The sequence below is a fragment of the Daphnia pulicaria genome, chromosome 1 (genome assembly GCF_021234035.1).
Source record: "Daphnia pulicaria isolate SC F1-1A chromosome 1, SC_F0-13Bv2, whole genome shotgun sequence".
NCBI classification, from domain to species: domain Eukaryota; kingdom Metazoa; phylum Arthropoda; class Branchiopoda; order Diplostraca; family Daphniidae; genus Daphnia; species Daphnia pulicaria.
Window position 1 is genome coordinate 14,447,394 of NC_060913.1, and position 14,587 is coordinate 14,461,980.

The 14,587-nt window shown below is 40.4% G+C and overlaps 3 protein-coding genes across 3 annotated transcripts; 2 read left to right on the plus strand and 1 right to left on the minus strand.

Annotated features, from left to right (window-relative positions):
* The first annotated feature begins 313 nt into the window (after positions 1 to 313).
* LOC124334637 (carboxypeptidase E-like) lies at positions 314 to 2,951 on the plus strand. The gene is made up of 8 exons (XM_046789068.1): positions 314 to 755; positions 846 to 1,042; positions 1,101 to 1,256; positions 1,331 to 1,494; positions 1,586 to 1,722; positions 1,785 to 2,066; positions 2,124 to 2,299; positions 2,360 to 2,951. The coding sequence occupies exons 1-8, from the start codon at positions 506 to 508 to the stop codon at positions 2,558 to 2,560; spliced, it is 1,563 nt and encodes a 520-aa protein (XP_046645024.1). The 5' UTR covers positions 314 to 505; the 3' UTR covers positions 2,561 to 2,951.
* Positions 2,667 to 14,522, minus strand: LOC124330958. Its single transcript, XM_046788761.1, has 14 exons — positions 14,235 to 14,522; positions 14,075 to 14,166; positions 13,860 to 14,019; positions 13,601 to 13,805; positions 10,745 to 10,867; positions 4,618 to 10,677; positions 4,414 to 4,546; positions 4,107 to 4,338; positions 3,863 to 4,046; positions 3,617 to 3,799; positions 3,374 to 3,550; positions 3,225 to 3,314; positions 2,970 to 3,163; positions 2,667 to 2,906 (listed from the first exon to the last, which is right to left on the minus strand). Exons 1-13 carry the CDS (start codon positions 14,292 to 14,294, stop codon positions 2,982 to 2,984), a joined length of 7,881 nt encoding a protein of 2,626 aa, XP_046644717.1. The 5' UTR covers positions 14,295 to 14,522; the 3' UTR covers positions 2,667 to 2,906; positions 2,970 to 2,981.
* Positions 11,112 to 13,845, plus strand: LOC124333285 (midasin-like). Its single transcript, XM_046788953.1, has 4 exons — positions 11,112 to 12,598; positions 12,667 to 12,880; positions 12,948 to 13,330; positions 13,397 to 13,845. The coding sequence occupies exons 1-4, from the start codon at positions 11,204 to 11,206 to the stop codon at positions 13,508 to 13,510; spliced, it is 2,106 nt and encodes a 701-aa protein (XP_046644909.1). The 5' UTR covers positions 11,112 to 11,203; the 3' UTR covers positions 13,511 to 13,845.
* Positions 14,523 to 14,587: the final 65 nt, after the last annotated feature.

The following is a 14,587-nucleotide window of genomic DNA, read 5'->3' on the forward strand; positions in this document are numbered from 1 at the left end:
CGTACAACGTGCTCTAGATGTTGCCAGATTTTAAAAACTAATAATTTCTTTCAACTAAAATTTTTTTTAAATTGAAATTCAAAAAAACCATTCTAACCCATGTTTCTAGCCATTTTTGTAGTTTTATAAATGTTTAGTGACGTTAACGAATGCAATATTTGATTAACATTTTGTGAACAAATTGTTTTAATGTGGGTCGCGGGAATGAATGATGGATGGGGATGGATGAGACAAAACCGTAAATGAAAGAAAAACCAAGGCAGTGGATCGATAAATAGGAAGGTGGGATCCAGTCGCCTATGCGCAGTCGCTTTGAACGACTCACGGTATTGTTTGTCTCAGAGATTGTCAAGCTTATGCGTGAGCATCTGCGTATCTGGCTATATCTCGAGGAAAGACTTCGCGTGGGAGTTGCAGTTGAAAAAGATAAGAGGACCTTTCGAGCGCGCCCTTCCGTGGATCTTGCTGGATGTGTTTGTCGTACAGCAACTATTACTAAAACGGGATGGCTGCATCGAAGATGTGCTTAGCTTTGGTGACGCTTGTTTTTTGTATCGTCTTGATTTCCCCGGCAGTCGTTCAAGCAGCTTTCCAATTCAAGCACCACAACAACGAAGAATTGGCAACCATTTTGGAAGACGTTCACTCCAGGTGCCCAAATATCACCAAAGTGTACGCCCTCAGTGAAAATTCGGTTGCTGGAAACCCACTCCTGTTGATTGAATTCTCGGGCGAGCCAGGATACCATGAACTCTGTAAGTTGTTATCTATCTTGACTTGTAAAAATTATTCCGTAACATTTTCTTATTATTTATTTATTTTTTTGTTTTTTTGTTTTACTCTAGTGGAGCCAGAATTTAAATATATTGCCAATATGCACGGAAATGAAGTTTTGGGACGGGAACTTCTCCTAAAGATGGCCGACTACCTGTGCGAACAGTATATGGCCGGCAATGAGTCCATTAGATCTCTGATCCACTTGACTCGTATTCACTTGATGCCCAGCATGAATCCAGATGGCTGGGAAATGGCCACTGCTGCTGTAAATTTTAATTTTAATACTTAAGAAAACGATCACGAACTTATACAATTAAACAAAGGGAGGAGATAACTACTTGATTGGTCGGGCAAATAACAATAGTGTCGATCTCAACCGGGACTTCCCCGACCTTGACCGCCTTCTTTACTCTGAAGAAGAAGAACGTACTGTTCGTAATAATCACCTGATGGACCAGATTCGTCATTTGGATCATCCTGTAGGATCTTGATATTATATAAATTTTAGACTGAGGACGGGATCCTAAACATTACAAATTGCATTTTTTTTTAGCCTCAACCAGAAACTCTAGCCGTGATGCGAATGATTATGGAACAGCCTTTTGTGGCTTCGGCCAATTTACATGGTGGCGATTTGGTAGCTAATTACCCATACGACGAATCGCGTGACAAGGATGGTTCCATCGAATCGCTTTCGCCCGACGATGACACCTTTAGGTTCTTTTTTTGTTTGCTTCATTGCTTGTTTGGTTTCGATTTGACCGACATTATCAGCTCCCCTTACATTTCTTTAATTTCACTTTAACAGGCATCTAGCTTTGAGCTATTCAAAACTGCATCCACGAATGTCAGACCCAAATCAACCGTCATGCGACGACACATCATCCGGTTTTGGAAAACAAGGGGGCATTACCAATGGAGCTGCGTGGTATTCGGTCGAAGGAGGTCAAATTAATCATTTATACTATTAACTTTTAGAATTTTAACTAAATTAAACAATTTGATAGGCATGCAAGATTTCAACTACCTTTCATCTAATGACTTCGAAATCACTTTGGAATTGGGCTGTGAAAAATATCCGAAAACTGAACGCTTGGCTCAAGAATGGGAGGATAACAAGGACGCTTTGATTAACCTCATTTGGCAAAGTCACATTGGAGTCAAAGGTGAAGTAAAGGATGCTGTTACCGGTAGACCGTTAGTCAATGCCGTCATCACTACACGAAACGTGACACGAATTAACGAAACCCACGCACGGAAGGACCTCATTAAGCATGACATTACATCTGGTAAAACGATAAATAAATACTTGTTTAAGAGCCTTTTTCAACGAGAATAATTAACAGCTCAAGGTGGAGATTACTGGAGATTGCTGACACAAGGGGAATACGAAATTACTGCCTCAGTTCGCAACTACCTGCCGCTCATCAAACGAGTTTTAGTAACGAATCCTCATCATGAGCCGGCCTTTATAGTTAATTTCGAATTGCAGTCGGCAACCAATCAAGGCCAACGCACCTGGGTAAATTCATGAATATGTTAATTTAGGGGGAAACAATTAAGTTTATCTTAATTCTGGTAGGAATGGGATGATGACGTTCCACTTGACTACGTCGTTGAAGATTTGGGCGAAGAGTTCGACAAAAATGTGGACGAGATACCTTTCAACCGGGAGAATAATTGGCCCCAAAACATAGAGGAATTTGACCTGGGCTTCAAGGAAAATATTGGTGACTATAACCACCTCAAGTACAAATGGTTTCCCTCGCCCAATCGCCGTTAACAGACATAACACTCCTCTAAAAAAAAAGAAAGAATATAGTCGTCGAAAAAATGACTCCCATTCAGAAAAAAAAAAAAAAACATAAAAAACATAACAAGAAGATTAATTCAGTTGACAACATATTACCTGGTATATTGTTGCTAAATGAGTATCATGAAGATTTACACAGGAACACTCACGCAAGTGTGGCAATTTAATCAAATCACAGGCCACATTTTATTTCTATGTTAATGAGTGTATTTGGAGCAGGGAATTATCATAAAACCGGTGATTTGACACGACTATACCAGACCGGTGCTTTTATCATTTGTATTTCCCTTCCTCACTGTTGTACTTCAACTTTTTCCTGTTTTAGATGTATTTAACTTATTAAACACGCATTACCAATCGATGAATTTTTGTCACTCACCTTAATTTATGACTAGACAACGCAGAGGTCGGAATGACGTTTTAAAAAGGCCTTAAGCACCAGTCGCATATGTTGGCTTAAATAAGTATTTTCAATTTTCCAACTTTTCACGATTTCGATAATTGATTTTGGATCATCAGTTTCGCCTAGATGAATAACAGCTTCAATAGCAGCCTCTTGAACGGGCGGGACGGCTACCAAAAGATAAATTGTAATTGAATGCAGTGTTGTAAGAGAATTCAAGTTTTGACTTACTTTCTTCCGATTGAAGTATAGTTTTCATGGCACCGAGTACACTTTTCACTCCAGCACGCTTGCTAGCAGGTACCGTTTTACCAATTATTCCTAATGAGAAGAAACGAGTTAATGAGTCTGTCATTTCCAGCTCAGTTATCAAAACTTACCGATTGTAATAATGACTGCAGCAGCAGCATTATTTGTACCCTCTCCTGAACTCCAGCGTTGAAGAAAAGGCCAGAGTTTCTTTTCAATTAATTGAATGGTGAAATCGACTCCCTCCCAACGAGCCAGCAAAGCCAAACTCCAACTTAAACTCGAAGCTTCATCTCTAGAGTTGGTTTCTGAAAACAAAACTTCGTGAATCAAAATCGATTTCCAAATGAGAGTAAACGAAAAGTTAAAATTACCATAGAAACGAGTCATCAAATAGTCCACAAGATCGTCGACAGTTCGGGTCGTATTTTTGTATTCATATGTGTTTTGAAGGAACGAACGTGCTTGTATCACCTTACCAGAAATTCCCTGGACGGCCTTTACTTTGCAGTTATGCAACAAACAGTAAGCGATGGTCTGGTCAACACAAGAAGTACCTAGCGAATTGGAAAATATTATAATTGAATTGAAATTTTATTAACATGGTTTGGTATTTATACCTAAGGGGAATGAGACTTGACGAAGAACATCAGCCCAGACGGTCATAATAGTATAGGTCAAAGCGTATGAGCGTGGTGGCATGAAATAAACACAATCGAATAAAAATGCTCTCGCTTTAGCCAAACAACCTCGAGACCGACAAACAGCCGTGTATGCACGCGAAAGTGAGCACATTTCCTCCAACTATAGACAAAGAAACTGAATGAGAATTAATTTAAATATACGGAAGCGGCAAAGTCATACCGTCAGAGTCTGTTCCGTCTTGAACATAGTAGCGCTACTTTCGCTAAGAAATAGGTCGCTAATCATATTTGGGTTAACGCTTGGCTCGACTTGCTTCTTAGCGTTCGCCTCGTCCAATTTTTGAAGTGCTATGACACATCGTTGATGCACAACCGCCATAGGCGGAGCAGGTGGAGTGTTTGTTGTATCAATAAGATCATCCCAGCCATGGATAACCTTAGCTATTAAACTCCTATTGATCATATAAATTTTCATTGATTCATTAAATTTTTTGGTTGAAAATTTGTAAATTTAACAGTGCAAATACCGAATAAAGAAGGAAGGATTATTCATAGAGTCAGGTCGCAATACTCGTTCAATTAAATTGCACAAAAACTCATCGTCGACTTCGGAATCTTGAAAAAACTTGAGTACAACAAAGTTAATTTCCTTTTTCAATTCTGTGAAAAATAAACAAAGCAAATGTTAAAAAAAAAAAGATAAAATCAAAATGGTAATAGAGAAATATTACTGCTATTCCCCTTGGCTTGCTTGCCCTTTGGCTGGACAAGGGGAGCCTTCTGAAGGTCGTTGTAAACTAGTTCAAAAGCGGAAGGCTGATGTTGTTCACTCTCTGTAGGACCCGAAGTTGGAATCTCCACTACGGTTTTTGCGCTCGAACTTTCATGCTCGTCTAATGATTTCTCGTCAGGAGACTTGGGACTTTCGTCATTATCAGGTGACTTGGGACTTTCTTCAACATAAGGAGACTTGGGGCTTTCGTCAACATCTAATAACTTGGAACTTTCTTCCATTTCCAGTGGTTCAGTACTTTCCTCCACGTGCGGTGATTGGGGGCTGTTAGGTAATTGAACTGGGCTTCTTCCTTTTTCATTGGATGAATCACAACTATCTGACTTGTCCGAATTCAAACTTCTTTCTTCTTTTTCTGAGCTGGAAGACTGTCCCGTCTCATCCGTGTTTACCTCCATCTCGTTTTCGCTTTCACTTGAGTTCTCTACTACTAATCTTTTAAACCGTTTACTTGCGTTATTTGGTGATTTTTCGGTCGTCTTCTGCCTTAACTTTTCATTTCTTGATGGTGTTTTTTTTACGTCCAGTTTGACCATTTCTTGTAGTTTAATGGGACAAGATGTCTTCCCCTTTTGCCTTGTTCTCGTGCTAATAGGAATTTCTTCTGATTGTACCTTGTCGGGAACTGGCGTCGGAGGACTTGGCGTCGGAGGACTTGGCGTCGGAGGACTTGGCGTCGGAGGACTTGGCGTCGGAGGACTTGGCGCTGGAGGTGTTACTTCAGGAAGAGTTCGCCCACGTTTGGTAGCTGGCAAAACACTAGGATTAGCCGGATCAGGTTCTAAGCTTCGTTTTAAGGTATGAGAGACTCGTTTTCTGAATGGACCTTCATTTAAAGGCGATGAATTGTCTGGAAGGTACGGGGCTTTCACTACTGGTGCGTTGGGAACTTCAGGTTGTTTAAATGGTCGTTTTACAGGAGCGACTACTCGACCCACTGGAGTCTTGGCTTTGCCTACTGCAGAAAGAAGGGAATCTGAGAACGAGGGGAACGTGTGTTGAGTCGTTTTGACTCCTCTCCCTAATCCAAATCGAGTTTGATCAGTGGTTGGCGATTCTAGATCTCGCCGTAGCTCATTCTTTTTAGCAGCCACGAAACTGTCATTCCGGCTGCCCCTGCCCAACGGGATGATGGGCTCGACAAGTTGAGCCAATGCTTGAGTTCTGGAAGAATTAGAAAGCTGCGAAGACTGTTTGCTACCACTGCCAGGTTCGGGTTGCTTTTCTTTTAGATTTCTAGTTGTTGGAGGTCTTTTGAGGCATTCTTGGATAGGAGACGGAACAGCGAATGCCGAAGATCTTGACGAACATTTTTGATTGGGCGGTGGAGCAGTATCCAATTCGCTTTCTGATTCTGATTCACTGGAAGAAGAAGAGGAAGAATCAGATCCAAACAGATCTGGTACCGGTGCTTTTGATCGACTTACAGGTGTAGTTCCTTTCGCTGTAATCGATGATCTAGGATTTTTTTGTTGAACATCGATGTTCGTAACGGACTGAGAAGAAAAAAGACTATTTGGGAGAAGAGGTCTCCTCTCGGACAACTTTCTTGATTGTGTGCCGGACGGTTCGGGTGTTTTCTTTTCAGGTTCAACTTCATCGGCAACGTCTTCAATAAAAGGTACGGGACTCAATATCGGTTTAGGTCTTCTTTCAGCCTCCGCGAAGTTTGTTACACCCTGGAAGCAATGACTCAGAATATCTAGGGACCGCATTTCCCGTAAACGACGACCGACTTTCCTGAAACGAACGCGAACATGTACACCGGGATGAAGGTAGCCTCCGAATCGCTCAGTTAATTGATCACTCATAGGTAGTTTCTTCCCTGTCCAGTTGAATGCACAACGAGGTAAAACTGGAAATCGAGATTTCGGCTCTTCAATTTTCTTAGGGACGATTGGTTGTGGTTCTGGTGATTTGGGAATAGGCGAAACGGTTGAGGGCAACTCGATGATATTGGTACGAATTTGCTTCAAGATAACTGCAACCTCGTCATCGACGGCCGTCCTTTTGACTCCATGAGAGATGCTTCTGCTCCAAGGGAAATTCGAGTGCAAATTTACATCTGGGACTCGAGGTGGTGTACTCGGGACTCGCGGTACTTTAAATGCAGATGGTGTTTCTAAATTTCGAGAAACCATAGGCGATTTTGAAGAGTCTATCATGCTGCTGTTGTTTCGTTCGGTAATAATCTGCCTTGGGACAGCTGGCGGGTTGAACAGAGATGGGTAAGCATTTCGATTGACTGAAATATTATCTGTTAAAGACAACGTGGGCTGGGCAGGTATCAATGGTTTATCACCCAATTGACGAGAACTACCAATTTCACGCACTTCCTTCGACGGTATAGGACGGCTGCTTTCCGAAATTTGACCTGAAATTGCTTGTTTGAAGATTTCCGGTGAATCACGAGAGGCTGTTTCTTGCACTGTTGGTATGGTAGGTAATTCTTGAACGGCTTCGAAGTCGGAAACAATCCCTGGTTCGGCATTAACCTCTGTGGTAGATTTCTCACTGAAAGATTCAATAACAGGAATCGATTGTACTTCCATTTCTTTGCAACATTCAATGGTTTTGAAGACGGATTCAGTTTCACGATTTGCTTGCTTTTCAATATCAATAGGTAATTTGTTATTTGACGACTTCAAAACTTCAAATTCTAGATCCTTCGTATCCTTCAGCACCGCAGTCTTGACTTTCGATAGCGAAGATTCGTCCAAAGGCTCAGCAACATTCATTTGGGATGCTTCTTGTAGCGTTTCAACAGGATCAACCGCTTTACTATTAAATAACTCTTTGTCGCCTGTGTCGTCGACTACCGCCGCTCCAGATTCTTGGATATTTTTCTTGGGCCCGCCGATATCAACCACCAAAGTTTGATTTAATGATTCAATATTACTTTCATCATGGTCATGGCCTCGTTCGGTCTTATCTTCCACTTCACGTAGTACCTCATTCCCCAGATGGTCGCTGACTTCTGGCTGTGAATTTTGATTATCCTCCACAGGCTCTTTGTCGCATTTGTCGTCAGCTTCTGCCGCTCCAAAATCTCGGATATTTTTCTTGGGTCCACCGGTATCAACCATCGAAGGTTGATTGAATGATTCAACATCAAATATTGATTGCTGACCTTGTTTTGGCTTATCTAATAAGTCTTCCATTCCACAAGGTAATTCTTTCTCAGGTTGGTTGCTGACCGCTAGCTGTGACTTTAAATTATCCTCCAAAGTCTCTTCGTCGCATTTGTTGTCGACTTCCGCCGCTTCAAAATCTTGGATATTTTTCATAGGTCCATCAGTATCAACAACCAAAGTTTGATTTAATAATTCAACATTACTGTCAACTACTAATCGCTGGCCTTGTTCTGTCCCATCTAATAAATTTTCCGCTTCACGAAGTAACTCCTTCTCAGGATGGTCGCTGACTTCTGGCTGTGATTTTTGATTATCCTCCAAAGGCTCTTTGTCGCATTTGTCGTCAGCTTCTGCCGCTCCAAAATTTCGGATATTTTTCTTGGGTTCACCTGTATCCTCCACCAAAGTTTGATTGAATGATTCAACATCAAATATTGATTGCTGACCTTGTTCTGGCTTATCTAATAAATCTTCCACTTCACGAGGTAATTCTTTCTCAGGTTGGTTGCTGACCGCTGGCTGCGATTTTTGATTATCCTCCAAGGGCTCTTCGTCGCATTTGTCGTCGACTTCCGCCGCTTCAAAATCTTGGATACTTTTCTTGGGTCCATCAGTATCAACAACCAAAGTTTGATTTAATAATTCAACATTACTGTCAACTATTGATCGCTGGATTTGTTCTGGCTTGTCTAATAAATCTTCCACTTCATGAAGTAGCTCTTTCTCAGGTTGGTCGCTGATCACTGGCTGTGATTCTTTAATATTCTCCACGGGTTTCAGTATCTCGGTTTCGACTTGCAACAAACATTCCTCAAAATTCGGACTGGAATCTTCTTGTAGCGTTTCTAAGGGATCATTAATTTCACCAACAAATAATTTTTCCGGACATTTATCACTGATCGTAACCACTTCAAATGCTTGATTATCTTCCTCGGACTCAACCAAACCATTTTCAATTGACAAGCTTTCAGTTGAGAATTCAGCATCACCATCAGCTATTGCTAGCTGGTCTTCTTGTAGCTTGGTTGGAAACTCCTTTTCGGTTTTTTCACTGACCATTGCTTGTAAATCTTGATTGACTTGGTTCGCATTTGATGATTCAACATTCGCGGCCTGGTCTTCTTGTAGCTTGTCCAAAGGAACAACGACACCCTCAAGACGTAACTCTTTTTCGAAATTTTCACAAAAACCAGCGACATCTCCCATCGACTTTGGGTTTTCAATCTCGTCAAACTTATCGGTTTTGTCATCGATGACTATGGCTTCAGAATCTTGATTTCGATTTTCTACAGACTTTTGCTTACCAACCTCGACAGAAAATTGGTTGTCTAGTTTTTCGGACGAAGCAGCAACAATTTCGGCGCAAGCAAGGCGGTTTCCAATATTTATTGCCATCTCCAGGTCATCACTTTGATTTTCTTCCGTTAATTTAGTCACTTGGACCTCGATAGGTGATTTCGTACTCGACAATTCATCAACATCATCAGATTTAAATTCCTCTTCTGGTTGGGAAGAAGAAGTTTCTTCAAGTGAAAAGACTTTTTTGGTTTTCTCATTCATAGTAATCTGTCCCGTTTCATACCGATCGTCCGGTAATTTAGGCTTATTGCCGGATTCAAGGTTGAGTGACCCATCAGCTTGTTCAGACGGCATTTCTTCGATATGATTTTCAGTTGAATTTAATTCTTCATTTTCTTCCGATGGCTCTGGCATTTCAGACTCGGTCGGGGACACTTCGTCAGAAAAAGCATTAACAGACTCGATATTCTTTTCCAATGGTACAGGGGACACTTCCCTTACCACATTTGGAACTGTCATCAAATCTGTTTCTGGAGTCTCTTCTGATTGTTCGGCAGACACTTTTTCTACTTGAGACGTATCGACCACTTCTGTGTCGAAGTCGAGTGTTTTCTTTTGATTAGGCACTTCCACTTCCGATTCTGACGAACTCATATCGAGATCCGCTTCCAATGCAAAAATACTGCAGGGAACACGATTGATGCTGGAACAAGAAATATCAATGCCTGAACTTTCTCGTAATTTACAATTGGGCACAGGAATAATTTCCATGTCGGAATCAGAAGAGCTCTCAAATCCAAACGATGAGGTCGATTTTATCGCAGCATCTCCAGACGACTTGGTAGAAAGTTTGAGTTGCGATTCTGAATCTGAAGAGCTTAAAGACAAAACATGCTCTTTTTTGTTTGAATATTGTTTCTCCGTAATTGGCTTTACAGGTGAAGGATCCAGTTGAAAAATACTAATAATTGCAGATTGGCAGGGAATGTCAGCGATCAATTCAGGTAAGGCCTTTTCAGCAATGACATTCACGGGATCAGATGTTGGAATAGGCTCAGGTCCTTTAAGCTCAGGTAACGACGTCATTTTCAATCGATTTGACCGCGTGCGAGGCCCTGAATGTTTTTTATACTCCTTTTCTGATTCCGTTGCAGTATCCGCATCCGAGGTAGTTGTGATGGAATTTTGTGATGATGTTCGAGTCCGTTTCCTTGTCAAAGGACTATGCGTTGGCGTCTTATCATGCAACACTGTAGGCGTTGCATTATCTTGGCTGTCCCTTCTTTGCGCTCTAATGCGAGTTTGCTTAACCTGTTTGCTAGGAAGGATTTTGCCTGGCGATTGCCGACTGCATTTCAAAAGTTCTGTATCGTCGGGCAGGCGGATATCCGGTGGCGATATCATGGAATCGGACCCATCTCCTTCGCCCAGTAACTGCTCTAATAACTTAGATTGCTCATCCGTTTCGTTTTCCTCAGTATCATCCTGATCGACATCATCACCTTCTCTACTATTACCGTTGCACAATTTTGAATAAAACTTCTTTTGATACGTATTGAATTTTCCTGAAAAATTTAATAAGAGGTTATTCAAAACACTGATCACAAGTAATAAATATAACAGATAAATTACCTTGTTCTTCAATCATTTTCCCCCATTGTTTGGCGTACTTGACGAGCAGATTATACTGCCTTTGTAATTTATTTATTTCCTTCTTGGATTTGTTGGTGATTTCTCTAGTCTCTTTTAGTTGCTCTAAAAAGAAGGATAAAACAATTAGCGTTTTTGTTATAGAAAAGAAAGTCGCATAAAAAATATATAGAAAATGCATGCTCATGTTCGTTTAACAATTAAAACCATTCAGCGGTTAGGCCATAGTATTGTCTACTTAGGCAATAGATAAGACGAGGATAATAAACATACAACTGTAGCATTTCAAGATAAGTTAAACGCGTAGATTCCCTTGTCCCTTAACATTTCGAGTGAGATAAAACGCTTAGCGACACAGGTATTGAACAGCATTCATCAAAACGTTTCAAAGACGATTGTATTCAAGCCTAACCAAGTGATTTTTGTTTTAAGTTGTACGCAATGCATTTAACCGTGCGCGCGGTGCTTCTGTTGATGTTAATCAGCACAGCAATAGCACAAAAAAGCAATCGTTGGTGGATGATGTTCCCTAATTTTGACGAAAATGGCTCACCCAAGGACACCCAAGAAAATACAACAAGTGCATTTGAAGATAATCTACGTAATGGAACTGAAGAGTTAGCTGACGTTAATTTCAGCGTGAATGCTGTTTTGAATTTAGATTCCAATATCGACATTGATGCCGAAAACGAAGAAAACGAAAACGAAGGTAGTGGCAATTCGGCTTTCCCTAAGAAATATTCAAATTGGGGTAATGAAACGGAAACAGCTGGAACCAGTGAAATCATTCTCGAAGAGGATAACGACGAAGAATTTGTGTTGACCATAGATAAGGATTTAAAAGGGAACCAGACTGACGCCAATACGGCATCGGACGCCTCACAAGAAGAAAACGAAACAGAAATTGAAAGAGAAGATCTTTCAGGTCCTTCAGTGCTGGAAGAAGGGAATCAAGACCATGAACTAACTGAGCGTATTGAAGAAGAATTCGACGAGGCAATTCTCATAGAAGGCGATGCAGAGCAATTGACAAAATTAGAAGCGCAGAGGAATGACGACGAAGTTGATTTCAGTGGAGAGAATGAACTGGAGGACGAAGAACTTCCAGAACATAAGCAAACCTTCAAAGAACGAGACGAAGCAGTTCACGAATATGGAGACGCCCATCCGTCTTCCAAAGCATTATTGGATAAGCTTGATTTAGAGAATGACGAAACTGAAGATTCTGATCTTGTCGCAGAAGAACGAGACCAATCTATTCACGACCAAGGAGATGCCCATCCGTCTTCAAGAGTGGAAATGGAAGAAAATGAATCCGACATTGACGAAACGGATGATTTAGAAAACTTTGAAGAAGAAAGTTTGACAAACGGCGAAGTCGTTGATAAAGATTCGGAGACTGTCGATGGAAGTTCGAATCAAGAAAATAATCCCGATATCAATCGAGAAGACAATAGCTCTTCAGAGGAATCAAATGAAAAAAATGGGGATAAAACAAAGGAAGACATAATTGATGATCCTGATTTTGAACGTATCGTGGAGGACGACGTAATCGAAGACGAAAATAGAGCAGTTGCAAGTCAACAACTGAAACCCAAAACAAAAAAAAATAGTGAGCCTAACAGTATTGAAGAAGAAACTACTCAAGACGAAGATGACCCACTAACAGCAGATAACTTGGACGATGAAACGATTGAAGATGACCCACTACCAACAAACAACGAAGAGTTATCTCCTTCCAACTTGGACGATGATATTACTTTACACTGGGTTAACGAGGAACCGTCGAATACCAATAGCACAGACAGTAAAAATTCCGAAATTATTCCAACTGTGGTAAATTCTTAATTTCCAAAAACTGAGCAATGTAATTTTAATAAAGATAACTAAATTCGGTTAAACAGGTTCCAATTGCTCCTATGGCCCCAATTTTCAAAACTCCAACTTGTAGCTTTGAACAACGACCATTCAACCTGACGCTTCAACCAGTGAATTCGGTTAACGGGTTGCACGGCACGGACACAACACTTTTGTGCACACTGATTCCGTACAACGGATCGGAACCATTCCCGCACTTCCGTCTTACTTGGTTATTTGAGAAAGATAACTGCCAGAGAAGTATAAATAGAATCTTTCAATTAAAAAAGAAATTCGATTTCTAATGTAGCTGTTTAACGCGGTATAGATGCATCGAACACAAATGCCTGCACAACAGTACTCGCTTCCATGAGCTACGAATCCCATTTACCTAACATTACCTACACACTGTCATACAACTTGACCCAACTCAATCACACGACTCACACCGGGTTATATATATGCGATGCCCAAATCTATGGTTGCCAATCAGTAAACCAAAATGCAACTCAAACTAGCAAAGCTCTTTATATGCGAGTTTACGTCAAGCCAAATTATGCATTTCATATTGGTATCATTTCGTCAGCCTGTGTTCTCTTATTGGCAATTCTTGCTGGTTTGGTGAGTTACGCTCGTCGAGTTCAAACTAAATCGAAGAATCGGTATCAGGAGTTATTATCGTCGGCCGATATTCAATACTACCCTTCTAAAGTAAGTGAATGAATTTTAACATAATTAAAGTGCGAACTTTAATATTTAAAATGCTTCTTTCAAAAGGTTTTGGAGCTACCGAATTCTGTTTATAACGCTACAACCACTGGATTCATACGAATGAGCGCCAGTAGCTTTTCGAGTAAATCCAGCTTTACCAGCAATGATGAAGAAGCTTAATTTTTACTGATTCTACCCTAAACTAGCTTTGTATATGCCTCAATTCAGGCAGTGACTAATAGGAAACAGCAGAAAACAAAAATGTTTTACCTTTCATAACTTTGACTTTGTTTTCCAATTTTTCACACTCTCTGGACACAGAAGCAGTGTGTTTCACTTCCTCTTCATATTTCTCCAGAACTTTCACTTTTGCAACAAGCTGAGATGTGAAGTTTTCTCCTGCTTCTGCTTGAGACTTCCATTTTTGAGCTTCATCGTTCAACTCTTCGAATTTCATTTCATAATCTGCATTAGCCTAAATATAAAATCTGATAAGTTATGAGCCATAAAAGAATTGAAAGGGAAATACCTTTTTTAACAATTCATTGCTACCATTAACTTTTGCATACTCTTGATTACGAGTATTCAAATCCCGATGAAGTTGGTCAATAAGATGAACAAACTCCTCATTCTTTCTTGTTTGGATATCACATTCCACTTTGGAGGACTGGTACTCTCGAATTAATTTACTGAAACAAAATGAAACTTAGTATGTATGTAAAATGAAAGTAAAACACTTCATACTCAGTGCCGATTATTTTCTGTTTTAGAGTCAAGAAACCAGCTAGTTGCTGGGCATTGCTGTTCTCCAACTGTACTGTTCTTTTGTCAATTTCCTGTTAGTAATACAAATATGATTATTAAAGACTGGCTTATAACATGGTAGAATGTTCAAGCATCTTACGTTTCGTAAAACGCTGCAGTTTTGGCAGCCGCCCTCCCCTACTTCGTGATCCATCGTCATTTAAAATGGAAAACGTTGTCTCACACTCATGCAATCAATCAAAGAACCATGAGAGGAAAGAAAATCGGAGTACAATCTATGCATCTACAATGAACTCGTTGATCAATAAACTATTAATTGTCGACAAGAGGCACATATTGCCCTCAAAACTTAAACACAAACACGTGTGTATCTGTATCACGAAGAGAGACAAACAGAATTCTGAAGCCGTGAAGCGGGAAACTATGTTACTCTCTAGTAGCCTAGTCTAGTCTAGTAGCGCCAAAAATTCGTCTGTAAATTTCGTGCCTAAC